The sequence below is a fragment of the Strix aluco genome, chromosome 3, assembly GCF_031877795.1.
Source record: "Strix aluco isolate bStrAlu1 chromosome 3, bStrAlu1.hap1, whole genome shotgun sequence".
NCBI lineage: Eukaryota > Metazoa > Chordata > Aves > Strigiformes > Strigidae > Strix > Strix aluco.
Genome location: NC_133933.1, coordinates 2835389 through 2848677, shown reverse-complemented (window position 1 = coordinate 2848677; position 13289 = coordinate 2835389). Strand labels below are relative to the sequence as shown.

The following is a 13289-nucleotide window of genomic DNA, read 5'->3' as shown; positions in this document are numbered from 1 at the left end:
ACACAATCATTGACAGAAAAGAGGACATGTAAGAATAAAAAAACAGTTGGAGAGAACCTGATATAAGTAGGACAGTTGGTGTGATCAGAGGGAGAACAAGTAACTTCTATCAGAAGCCTATGCAAGGCCTTTTATTCTTTCTGGTGAAGAGTCTACCGACATTTGGCAGAGGCAGTCTGACCCCGGAATTCTGCCTACTCTACTCCACCTGACCAATAAATGCAAGTCTTTTTTTAGAAGGTTTGTATTGTTATAACTCACTGCTTGCTGCATTGCTGTCCTTTAAAAGGGGGGAAATCCCACATAAGGAGCTAAACCAGCAGGGCCTGGCTGTTAAAACCACACAGGCAACAAGATGTGGGGGAATCTAAAGGGAGAAATACCGGCTCTGAAGAGCCATCAGAGGTTCATCTTTATAAAGATGCTGTGCTTGAAGCTAGCTTCAAGGGCTGTGTTAATCAGAGAAGTAGTATAAAAACTGGGTTCAGAGTGAAAATTTCTGTGTTTTCTGCTGTAGATAGTTATTTAAACCTGCTGCTAGTTTAAGGGTTTCCTAGTTCATCTGTTCTACGAGGAAGGGAAGTGCTATTATCTCTGATTTATGCTTAGAAGGAGAAAGAGCAGCTTTCCTGAAGGCATCCAGGAACTCTGTGTTAGAGCAAAGACTTGAATTGTTCCAAACAGTGACCCAGTATTTTTCCTTTTTTTTTTTTTTCCCAAATCCCCAATCCAGTTTGCAAAAAAGATATCATTAAATTGGGAATTCAGCAGATGGCCATCAAGACAGTCAGGGGGCTGGAGCATGTGCCCTAGGTGGAGAGGCTGAGGAACCTGGACTTTTTTCAGCTTGGAGAAGAGAAGGCTTTCAGGAGGACCCAACAGAGAGATTATTGAGATCAGGGAGCCAGGCTGTTCATCACAGTGCATGGTGGAAGGATGAGAGACAGCGGAAATAAGTTGAAATGAGAGATTTGGAGGAGATAAAGGACAAAACTTTTTTACCATGAGGACAGTTGGACAGTGGAGCAGGCTATGCAGAGAGGGTGTGCAAGCTCCATCCTTGGAGGATTTCAAGACCTGGCTGGATAAAAACCTGGGCAAGATGGTTTGATCTCATAGCTGACCATGCTTTGATTAGGAGATTCATTTAGAGATCTTCTACTGTCCTCAGCCCTCCTAAGGTAGGATTCCACCTCACCTGTTACAACACTTGTTTCTCCTGTTCTAGGAACTAAATTCTGTGTTTTCTGCCTTAAACTCACTTGAGTGAGGCTCACAGCAGCACCTGGCTATGCACAGAGGATGGTAGTGGTGGCTCCTGCCACCACTGTACTATTATTACTAATTTTACTATCAGTTCACCCTCGTGAATTGACGCAGCTTGGGAGTCTGAAGTTGCTTTCCTTCCACAGTTCAGGAACTGCCAAGTCTTTCCATTCAGTGCACTTACTTCTGAGTATAAATGAACTTTTGAGCTTTATAAACAGATACCGTTTCAACAGTCTTACTTTTGGAAGAACTACCAGCCTGCTCTCACTGAGATAAAAGCTGGGGCTTAGGTATACTTAACTGTTGAAAATGGGGAAGCTGGTTTAGGTTTCTGTTCATGGATTTAGGATTCTGTTTACAATCTATTTTGCAAATTTGAACCTGAGTTCCCAAGCAGTACTTTTTTGGTTCTGGCTTTTGCACACTTTTGCGTATCATCTGAAATAAGTTTCCAGAGATACGCTGAGCATTTCTTTCAGCTAACCAAAGGCACGCTTAGCAATTGCATATTCTAAGGAATTGGAGTAGGTTTATTTGGAAGCGCGACAGTAACTTTAGACCTGCCGAAAGTCACTGGCACTTGTTATTTTTTTCCGTGTAAAAACAGTGACAAAACATGCTACTGTTTGTACGTGTCTTCTAGAAACAAAGGGGTAAATTTTAGTTCTAGGACTAAATAACTGCTATGTTCCAATCTGTCAGCTGCATTAGTTGTATTGCTTTCATATTGTAAGTTACCTGAACAGATTTTGGCAAAATCACCAGTTTGTTGCCCTGTTAAAGTTAGGGTTAAGGTCACAGTGAGTTCTTGCTGATACAGAGTTGCTTTTAGGTATAAGAAAACACAAGTGAAAAGCTATATTGTGAGAAGTGTACGGTGTGTATGTTTTAGGGTTTTTTTCTTCCTGAAGCATATCCTTTCTTAGCTTCTCTTAGTTCTTGACTAATTTCTTTTATTTCACTGTGCAGTCTGTTTTCACTAGAATGGCAGTTATAAAAGCCCTAGAGAAGATAAAAGAAGAGGATTTCCTCAAGTAAGTGTATACTGAAACTGGTTCTTAGTATTGTGCTTTTGTATAGAATTAGGATGGGGAGGAAAATATTAGGTGGGTAAGTAGTGGTAAGATGTCTATAAAAGAACTTTCAGTTGTTTAAATTCTGCTAGTTGACTGGTTACAGTGTGTTGTGTTTTCTATTCTTCTAGTAACAGAATGTCATTGCAGATCTTTTAATTAAGGAGAAATCTTAAAACGTTTGAGCTAAGCCACAGAGGATGGAAAACTGGACGTGCCACAGATGATGGTCCTTTTCCTGTTAGTAAAAGGGCTTCGTTGGTTGATTATCTCAGGAGCAGCACAGAGGAGAAACTGTGGGTCAGAGAGCTGCAGTTCTGCTCTGTGCTTTTGGCAGCACATCACTGCAGATCTCTGGGCTTAGAACAGTTAGAAGTGAGAAGAGTTTGTTGTAGTATTGCCAAGCATTTGCATTCAAAAATCTTTATGTACATCCCCAAAACCACAGAAGAGGTTTAGAAATCAAGAAAGACACGTTCCCATGTTTCCGAAATGTTAGGAGTTGAGTTTTAAGAAAATACCGAGTGCTGTAATATGGTAAAAATCACAAGCAGTGAGAAGACATCAATAGACACTTTCTCTATAGTTCACTGTGCTTAACTGCACAAAGTCTTCACAGCATTTTTCTTTGATTCCCAGCAAAGATTTAGTAATAGATCCTGAAGATAGCTTTCATGCAGTATTTAGTTTCATTATTGCTGTAACTATAGTATGTACATTTATTAGCACACTTTGGACTGTTAAACTTCAATAATGTTCAATGACAGATCAACAGAAGTATTTGCAATGATTTCCGTAATGTTTATCCATTTCTTGGTGTTCCAGCTTTTAACGTCAATACTGAGTTTATACTGTAGCTGTGTTTTGTGTAACCAAAGTAGTCATCTTTCATGCTATGGTGGTGCTCCATCATGTTCTAGTGTTACTAGTATATTTTTAATCTTTTTTTTTTATACAGGCATTTTCCATGTCCCCCAAGTTCACCAAAGAACCTCTGTGTTGCTCTGGAAATTCAGTGCAATAATGGTGCAGTTTTTGTGGCTGGTAAAGTGATCCATTTATTTGCTGCTGTCTTGTCTTAAACGTAATTTTATAATACTGCCACGAGGCCCAGAACATTCTTGCTATTTGTTGATTCCTGTATTTAAGTATAAGGAGCAAAGAAACAAATCTAGAGTGGACCTGTTTGAAAGGGGAAAAAGTTACACTTGCTGAAGATGTGATTTTGTCAAAAGTTAGAAATTACAGATCAGCGTGCTGAAATCAAAACTGTTTGCTGCTCTTACAGTGTGAATTTAAACTTGGAGATAGCGTGTGGTGGAATACGGTTGAAGAGGAGTGGGAGCTGCAGGCAGCTGTGTCGGGGCCAAGGGGGGGTTCCCATGGGAGGGGCTGCAGAAGGGGAGCACCTTGGCTGCTCCCGGTGTGCACACACCTCCCTTTTGGATATTGAGGAAGATGCTGCTTTTCCTTCCCATTGTTTTTCTTTTGCTTGGAGAGATGGAAGAGTTCCCTCTTCTAGAGACAGCACAGGGTGATGTGAAGATTAAAAACAACTTCCTTTGTGCCCCTGCTCATTAAGGGGCTTACCCAGAAGCAGTTTCTGGAATCAAGAATTTTGCCCTGTTGTCAAAGCTTGCTCTCTCCCTCAGAAAACCTTTGTCCCTGCAAATCTTGCAGTTGTAATACAAATAAGCACGCAGTTTGGGAAAGGCACTTCCCCACTAAATAAGCTCCTGCAGTGCTGTTCACTCTGCCAAAATCCAGAATTCAGAAGTTTTTCACCATCTGGATTTATCTGCTTATTGTTCCATCCAAAATGGCCAGTCTTAATGGGGTTAATTAAGGTTAAATTTTGGAAAGCTTAGCTCTTTCCAGTTCCCCCCTCCAAACCAAGATAGCATCTGAGATAATTGGGTGAGACAGGTATTGCAACAACACTTGGTGTCCCTGAGTTGAGATGATTCAACCTTTTTATCACCCGCCTGCAAGAGTATCTACCCTTCCCCCAGTCCTGTGTATAAACAATCACTTACTTAAATATATGTAAACAGGTTATTTAAAAGAAATAAACAAACTTCAATTTAAATCCAGCATACTATGTTTAGAAGGATGGTACAAATCCTGAACAAAGGAAAACGTAAAAGGAAAATAAAAAATGCAAAAGGGAATGTTCTCATGGCAGGCTAGTTGGTGTTCTATACATACCTGTTTCTTATTTTTAATTACTGATTAGGCAGTTGAACGTACATTTTCATGAGTCCAAGCTATCCAGTGTCTTTTAGCCTTTTCCAAACACACTGTTTCATTTTGGGTCGCTTTGTTGGATGGTTTTACCAGAATTTGTCTGTATGGAGAGAGAGACAGAGGGTTACCTTTCTGTATGTGATTTAATACCGGTTTTGTGATTTCTAGTTTATAGCTTGCTCCAACAAAAAAAAAAAACCAAAACCTGGGCAGGATGTTGTCTTTAATTTTTGAAGAACTAAATCCAGAATAGAATTTATTGAGTACAGTGCAGTTATTTTGCTGTTATTAAATGAGACTGGACTGTAATTTGTAAGCAGAGTTTCAGAGTTGGTATTGCCCTCCTGGACTTATCTTTGGTGTTGAGTGATCACTTCCCCACCCAACCTTTTTTTAAAGGTTCAGGAGAAGCTGTCAAACCGAGAAACACCTGTTTTTTTTAACCCGCTTTTGTTCAGGTCAAAAGCTAAACTTATTAGAATGGGGAGTCAAGAGAAAAAAAAAATATTATCTTCCTTTTACTGTTTTATGGAAAGAGAATTTAGTAGTGTGAAGCTGACTTCTGAATGATTAGTCATACGACTTTCATTATTTGCCCCAGTGAAACAGTATTAGTCAGTTTGCCCATTTGTTTGTGTGGGTTTTTCTGCAGATCAAAATGCAAGAAGGAAACATTGTTAGAAATAGGAAAATATGATACTGAAAACCAAAAAAATTGAGATGACAGAGGCACAGTATAATATGCACAGCTACTCTGAACTCTTTTTAAATTTTTTATATGCAAGGTTTCAGATCGAAAGTTGTTTGTGCAGGGGGGTTACTCATTGTTCTTTATGAATGAGTTCCTTGTTTTGTGCATATTTTCACTTCTTATAAAACCTGTCAATAAGAAAGCTCATCTTGGTCATCCGTGTCAGACTTGTTCTTTGGTTATAGCAGTCCTCGTGTCACGGAAGACAGCATGACAGTCTGATATAGCACAAGACTATGACTGGAATCAGTCAGAGGATGGCAACCTCTACATGGCAACTTTTCAAGGTTCTTGAAATTCGTAGTTTATTATTGAGACATTCTGCTCTCGTGGTTTTCCTTGTAATGAGCCAAAACATTTTAGTTTGGGTTTCTTTTGTTAAACATTCAGACAATGGCAGAACCTGGATTGAAACCTGAACTCCTTGATATAGGAGGGTGTGGGAACATCTTTGTTTGGGACACATATGCTGAACAGACATATGTATAGCACTAGTTCAGTGTATTGTAGTTAGGCTGGTTCAAGACCCTGCTCCAATTACCAAAAAAAATAATTTTCCATTCAGCATTAAGTTGACTCAGACTAGGCTCTTGAACCTCTGGGTTTTGTTCCCAGTTGTGTCACGCCATACACAGTTTTGTTTCTGTGGCTATACCTGAAGGTAGGACTGCAGCAATAGGCTCTCCAAGTCTACTTTTAAGTTGGCTATCTTGGATACTGGACCCCTCGTAGGTGCAGCAGCACGTGTTTCATACTCTTGCTCTAACGCTCTTGCCATAAAACAAGTTCAAGCCTGTAAATTTATTTTCACAAGGCTCTGATGAAAAGTTAAATGTGTTGTGTTGTGCTGTGTGATATTGGAGCTTTTGTCCATGGCTTTAGAATGATTACAGGTGACATAGTTGTTTTTTACAGGAAGATACAACAAATATTCAAGGAATTTACCTCAGACTCCCTGGATTATTGATGGGGAGCGGAAGCTGGAATCTTCAGTGGAAGAACTGATTTCGGAGCATTTAATGGCACAATTCAAAGCAGATAGTAAGTATCTAGGAGATCTTTTACCATATATATTTTTCATCATTACTGGACTATTTTTTCTTAGTAGCTACTCACTTAAAACAAGCACGTAATGGAAAAAAACCTGTGTTTCTTTATCCTTCTCTTATCCTTCCAAGTCAAAGCTTGTAAACTTTTTTTAGCTATGATCTGTGAGTAAACAGATGACTGCTTTGTTTTATGCAGTGTCTTTTATTGTACTAAAATACCTCCTTAGCTGCTCTGATGATGCAAATATTATGGTTTCATATATGTGCTAGTATTTTTGCCTAGCCATACTTTTTAATGGTTGGTAATACATAAAATGGCTTGTAATGAGAAGGTGTTTGCCATAATATCTATAATATTATATTATATTAATATAATATCATAATATCTGTCTAGCCTTTGACCCCTTCATGTTTCTTACCTTGATTAATTCATTTTCTTGAGTGCATAAATTTCCCCAAGCTAAATGCTCATCCGGGGATTATCCACATGAAATAATCACTGTCCATCATTTGTCATCTACTAGATGTGGAATTAGAGGCACAGAAGGCCCAAGGAAAAATCGCATTAAATATTAGTTTGGGAAGAAAAAAACTACTTTCCACTCCTCCCCGTGGAACACTAGGAAAATCCTCAAACCATGTCTTTAGGCCAGGTACTATGTAACACCTGATTTCAGCTTGCAGAATTACTGCAGGAGGCTACCAGAAGTTCATGTGCAGTAATGTTGGGAAGAGATATAAATGAACAGAATGACCTTTGCCAGTAGGACAAGGGAGGTGATCCTTGCCTTTTATGCAGCACTGGGGAGACACATCTGGAGTACTGGGTCCAGTTCTGGGCTCCCCAGTACAAGAAAGATGTGGACATACCAAAGTGAGTCCAGCAAAGGGCTGTGAAGCTGGTTAAGGGTCTGGAGCATTCCCAACTACGAAAAGTCTGGTAGTGTGACCAAAATACACCTTTGTGGTCATGGAAGGATTTTCTCACGTTTATGTGGTTGCCATAATAATAACCAGAGAAATGAGAGATAATAAAAACCGAGGAAATCCTTATGCGCTTTCTACGTTCCCTATGGAGGAAAAAGTTTTAAAACCATCAGTTTTTCAGAGACCCTGTGGAACAGAGCTGCAAAGTTACCTCTAGTGCAGGGTTTGGTCCCCCATTCCTCCTTCAGGCAAAGCTTAAAGGTGGAAGGGGAATGATGAAGGAAACTAAAATACCCAACAGTACATTTCTGTAGCTTGAAAGATGAAAAAAACCAAATACACAGAGGTTACTTTTTGCTTCAGACTTGAATTTTCTTCCTCTTTTGTCCAGATGTGTGTGACTAGCAGAAATTTCTCTCATATCTTTGGAAACCATTGGGTGTATTTAGGGTAAAAAGTTGTGTCTTGGAGGAAGATGGCTCAGTTTGATTTTATTCATAAACTCGAATTATATGGTTCAGAAATGAACAAAAATAATTAGTATTCCTTTAGGATGCTGCTGCTTTTTTTTGGACATTTTCAGCGCTGTAGCAGTCTCGTTCAGGCCAAGGAACTAGGAATACTCTTCAAGAAACTTGTAAATCTGATGCAATAAGCAATAAATATCCCAGATTTGTTCAAATATAGTGCAGGCTTCATTTTATAAAGATTGCTCTTCGAAGCAGATTTGCAAACAAGTTTAGGAAGAGAATACTTCACCTTTTAAAAGCTGTAGAGAGTATTAAAAATGTAAAATAAAATCTCACCTGCCTTGTTCAAATCTGTTATAGGCTTTAATTTTTCTTCCTCTGGAAGAGAAGATGTGGATGTAAGAACACTAGGCAATGGTAAGGCTTGGAATATCCCTTGTGAAACACAGAAACAAACAAAATGGTTAACGGAAGCTCCCCTAATAGATCTTGCTGAATGCTAAGTGCATAAGTGTGTGACTAGGCATGCTTTGAAATTTTATCTTGGAAACATTTTAGTAATATTTATGTATTTATTCCCAAAGACCAAACAGTTTCATAAAACCAAGTGAAAGAAGAGATCTTTTTCAGTGTCCTTGGCTGCAGAGATGCATGGAAACGCATAGCTTGTTAGGTGTATTTTATTTTATTCACTTCCTATTTTTTAAGCTGTTTGTGTCAGACTGATTTCTATCTTGTTTTCTGTTGGGTCCCTCTACTTTGCCTCACTGTCACTGGGGACTGGGGAAGCCTTACTTTCTTTTTGAACTTGGGTCCTTTATAGAGGTCAGTTGCTTTCCAACCTGCTGAAGCTGCTCTAGCCAAGGGAGCAGGGGAAAGAAAAAGAAAAAATTATCAGTGATGTGTTTCAGTTGCTGGCTGATTTGTAGTGTAGTTCTTGGCATTGCTTATACTGGGGATCATCCCTGGCCCTGAGCACAGAAAGTGCAGCTATTGCAACAGATGTTTAGCTGAGGGAGCGGGATTTAACATCATCTTGCACCTGGGCATTGCTGTAGGTGACAGAAAATAAGCTAATTAACTTTTTTTCTTATTTTATTTTTTAATTAGCACAGTCTTGTACAAGATGTCTTCTGGGAAGTCGTAATTTGCACTTATTGCTGATACTGGGGTTTAGTAGCCAAAAAAAGTCCCTTGTTTCTTTCCTTTCATCTGATGCTACATCCCTAAACCCTCAAGTCCTATCCCTGTTTGCATAACAGCAGACAATCTTCACACCTTCCAACCTTACTGCATAAATTCAAACATTAATTTAGAACAACATGTTTTTATGTTTTATGACTGTGCACGTTGCCAGGAAGGCCCTTTGCAATTGAGCTTGTGAATCCTCGTAGAATACATTTTACTGCTGAGGAAATGAAGGGACTTCAGCAGGTAAATCATTTGCACCTCATGGAACTCATAAAGCATGTGTTTCTTCTCTAACTGAGCAGTTTTGCTAACTGATTCTTTTTTAAATATCACAGACAATTAATAACTCTTCAGACAAAATACAGGTTCGAGATTTACAGCTTGTCACCAGGTCAGTATTTATCATCGCTGGCAAGGGATTTCAAAGTGATGCTTTGGGAGTTTTGCAAGCATTCTTGCTCACAGCGTTATATAATTATGCTTATGTTATGTGAGTAATTAATTTCTTTTGTTTAGAGAGGCAATTGGTCGCATGAAGGAAGGTGAAGAGGAGAAGACAAAGACCTATAGTGCCTTAATATGGACAGACAAAGCAATACAGAAAGAAGACATTGCATTTCTAGATGATATCAAGGTATCTGTAGCTCTTTTTTGCTAATTTATGTAGTACCTGTCCTGGTGCCTTAGGGGAGAGTTTATATATGTGCACCCATGGGCATCTCTCTTTCTCTGTGTTTTTTTTGGTCAGGGTTTTTCTTGCTATAGGGACTTTGCTACTTCCCTTCCCCCCTTCTCACCCTTCCTTGCTTCACCATTGTCATCCTAGCCATACAGCTGGCTGGCTGTTAGCCAAAACAACAAATTATTGTATAACGTTGGCCTTCCAGTAGGCCAAATAATAAACAGTAGGGAATGGGAGAAGAGGAAATCTGGCACCCGCACCCTTTCTTTACCTTAGATAGTGTTTTGCGTATGTGGAAGGAGGGGAGGTCCTTTGTTCTGCCAGCTCTAAAGCCATTCTCCCACAGCTGCAGTGATTAGGAGTTTCAAATGTCTGTGGAAAGTAACCAAAGAGGCCTTACCAAGAGCTCAACCTAACGAGCCTGCTGTGTTAACCAGAACTTTCTCCAACTGTTGGTCAGGGAGATACTGCTGATGGAGAAGTCTGTTCAGTTTTTGTGGTGTTGTGCTATTTCCTAAGGGCCTTGGCCATGAAATCATGCTCAAAGCCAGAGCTTGAGCCATTACAGTTCAGGAAGATGGCTGTTGTGAAGCTTTTTTTTTTTTTTTTTTTTAGCATGCCCACTCACTTCCTGAAAAGTTGCCTTTCAGACTGCTGCATCTCATTTGGGAAAGCGGGTGGGGAATTAACTTTTTAAAAGACTCTTACAAGATCTAATCTCATTTCGGGGGTTTTTTTCCTCACTTTTATTTCTAGGGGGTTGGCTGTAGTTTAGACAAAGCATTTTGTGGGTGGGATTTTTTTATTATTTTTTTTTTTGATTGCCTTGGGGCTCTCAGTGAGCTTCGAAATCCTGGAGTCATTCCAGCAAAGGACTGTGGAGATTTCAAGGTTATTCCTCTGTATTTGTGATTCCATTAGTTTGTGTTCATATGAGGCCTTCTCATTTAGCCTTTGAGATGGCTGTCCTTTTTTTCCTTTGATAAACATGGAAAAGCTTAATCTCACCTCAAAGAAGGCTCCTCAACTACCATAATACAATATAAAAAAGATGTGATTGGTTAACAATGCATATGACTCTTACAATCTGTGCAGTATGTTGCACATTTCCTTCCTCATTTATTTTGTTACGTCTTGTAACAGGAATTAAAACTTGACCAGAAGACACCTCTCCGGGTTCTCCACAGAAGGCCTCTAGCTGTAAGATGTCGGATCATTCACACCATGAAATCTGAGTACATAGACGAGCATCATTTTCGCCTGCATCTGAAGACTCAAGCAGGAACGTATCCTTAGATGCCGTTGCACAATGCGTTTACAAAACAGCTTGCTGATTAGAGTAATTCGGGTAATGGGAAGTTTCCTGCTTTTATTGCTGGGGTGTTTCTAAATCCCTGCTCTTCAGCAATCATACATTGCTGCCTAATGTTCGCTTTAACGTCAGAATTTCACATTCAGGCTTTCATTCAGAAATGCTACCCGGATAGCATGTGCCTTTTTGTGATGACCACTCTGATAGTTTTAAAGTGTGTGATAGCTATGAAAATGTACTGGTTAAAGATACACTTAAGCTTTTTCTAATTTAACTGAAAACTTTTCACCTTTGAAAATAAGCTCTTTGGCGGTATTTAATGCACTGCAATGCAGACTGTGAGTTGTAGCTACTTACAAATAACAGTTTTGTCATGAAGTCACCACTCACTTCGGAATAAAATGAAAATACAGGTCAATAGTGCAGTTTTGGCGTTAGTCAGAAGCCAAGAATTAGGAAGTCTTGTAGAGATGGGTAGGGGCTTAGCAGGACGTTCCCTGCAAATTGGCTTAGGAGTGGAAAAATTATTTTGGCTTTGAGCGTTTTTCACCATACTTTTTTTGTTTTTTTTTTTTTTTTAAATTTCCTTATGGTAAAATACACCTGTCCTTAGCCGGTATTCCTAGCTACATTAAAGAATTTGTGCATGGAGACTTTGGAAGAACAAAGCCCAATATTGGCTCCCTGCTGAACAGAACCGCCGACATTCTGGAGTTGGATGTAGAAGTAAGTTGTTTGCTGTTTATCTTTCCTGGGAATTAGTAACACAGTTGCATTTGTGAGATGGTTTCCGTGGAATTGCTCCGACTGAATCCACATTCCTTACCACAGTTAACCAAAAAATTGATGTTAATGCAAAACCAGTGGTTTGTACCATACTGCCACATGTGACAGGCTTCCCCTGCTGAATTCCCATCAGGGAGGGATGGGAGCACATGCCATGAATTGATGACCCTCATTATTAGCACCCACTGGAACAGAGCTGAGCAGCGTCACACGTACCACATCACTGCTTTTCAAAACAGAGTCGGATGAAAAATAGGAGAGATTTGACTTCCTCTTTCAATGCCGGTTCAAACAGAGCGAGAAATTTTATCTGTTCGCTTGCTGGAGTCAGATGAAAAAACAAAATTTGTTTTGGTTAAAAGAATGTATGTAGAGATATGGATTTAATATTTAACCTAGTGGTTTGGCAAGGTTTCTTTAGAACATGGGTTTTTCATTTGAAGTAGCCGATGAGCAGCAGCATGCTTGTTCTTATGTATTTCTGGAAAGCTGCCCACCTGTTATATTTTGCAGAACAGCCTGGCAGGTTTTTGCGTATCTTTTGTAGGACAGCACAGAAAGAGAACTTGCAGAGGGCACTTAGTTACTTCTGAGAACAGGAACACTTGACTTGGGGCTTGGGCTGAAGCATCGATCTCGTACAGATAGGACATAACTATGAAAGATGTCTAGGGACTTGAAAATAATTAGTCATCTTGCTAATAATGCATTTTAGTTCAGCCAAAGAGCCTAATCCTTTGATGAAGGTGGAGATTAGGCAAGGAGTAGGTATGATTAATGTAGGCAGTCTTGAAGCCAAGGCTTCAACGTGCTGTGTGGCGATCCCTGCGTTGCGATTGCAAAGGGTGATACTAGGGCAGCGCGGGGCCTGCTGCTTTTGGAAGAGGGTGAGCAACAGGTTTATGCCCGAAGGGAAGTGGCGACGTGGCCTCAGGGAGGCCAGGGAATAACGACATAAGTTGTAGTAATTACAGCATTTGCTTCTAACAAAGTGTCAGGCATGTTCTGTCCCTTTTGACTAACAGTCAGGATGACTGTTAACGATGTCTCGAAGATAATTCTTGCACCTAATAAGCCTGACAGCTTATTCTTTAAGTTTTCCTTACTGAGGAGGCAGATTTGGGGACAGGTGATGGTTTTCCACTCAATCCTCACCTGCACTGCCCAGCACCTGAATATTTCTGTGGTATCAATCAACAGGTTATTATTCTTTCACATCCTCACACCCCATCTGTAGGATGGGTAGAAGATGGAGATGGGGATCACGTTTCTAATTAACAGTTCTTGACGCCCTGGAAATGCAGCCCAACATCAAATGACGCTGGCAGGTACAAGGATGCCACTTTATGAAGAAAGCCCAGCTCCCAGGGAGCTCTCTCCAGACACCCGTGGAGCCACTAGAAGGAGGCGGCTGTTTCAGACCACGGGCTCCTGCTTGTCTTGTCCCCTCTCTCTTAGTTTATTTACTTTATTTCCTGTTTCCACTATTAGCCTATAGCTGACAAGCACAGAGTTCTGATACCAAGTCTCTT

The 13289-nt window shown here is 40.0% G+C and overlaps 1 protein-coding gene across 7 annotated transcripts in view; it reads left to right on the top strand.

The window, feature by feature from the left end:
* Window positions 1-13289, top strand: part of PUS10 (pseudouridine synthase 10) — a 36123-nt gene that overhangs the window by 19662 nt on the left and 3172 nt on the right. For all 7 annotated transcript variants that reach the window (XM_074817170.1, XM_074817173.1, XM_074817172.1 and 4 more), the window contains 9 exons: window positions 2239-2303; window positions 3301-3386; window positions 6256-6381; window positions 8147-8203; window positions 9144-9220; window positions 9313-9368; window positions 9494-9611; window positions 10803-10945; window positions 11598-11697. In XM_074817170.1, the coding sequence (XP_074673271.1) occupies window positions 2239-2303; window positions 3301-3386; window positions 6256-6381; window positions 8147-8203; window positions 9144-9220; window positions 9313-9368; window positions 9494-9611; window positions 10803-10945; window positions 11598-11697 (828 nt within the window). The remainder of the gene's footprint in view (window positions 1-2238; window positions 2304-3300; window positions 3387-6255; window positions 6382-8146; window positions 8204-9143; window positions 9221-9312; window positions 9369-9493; window positions 9612-10802; window positions 10946-11597; window positions 11698-13289) is intronic.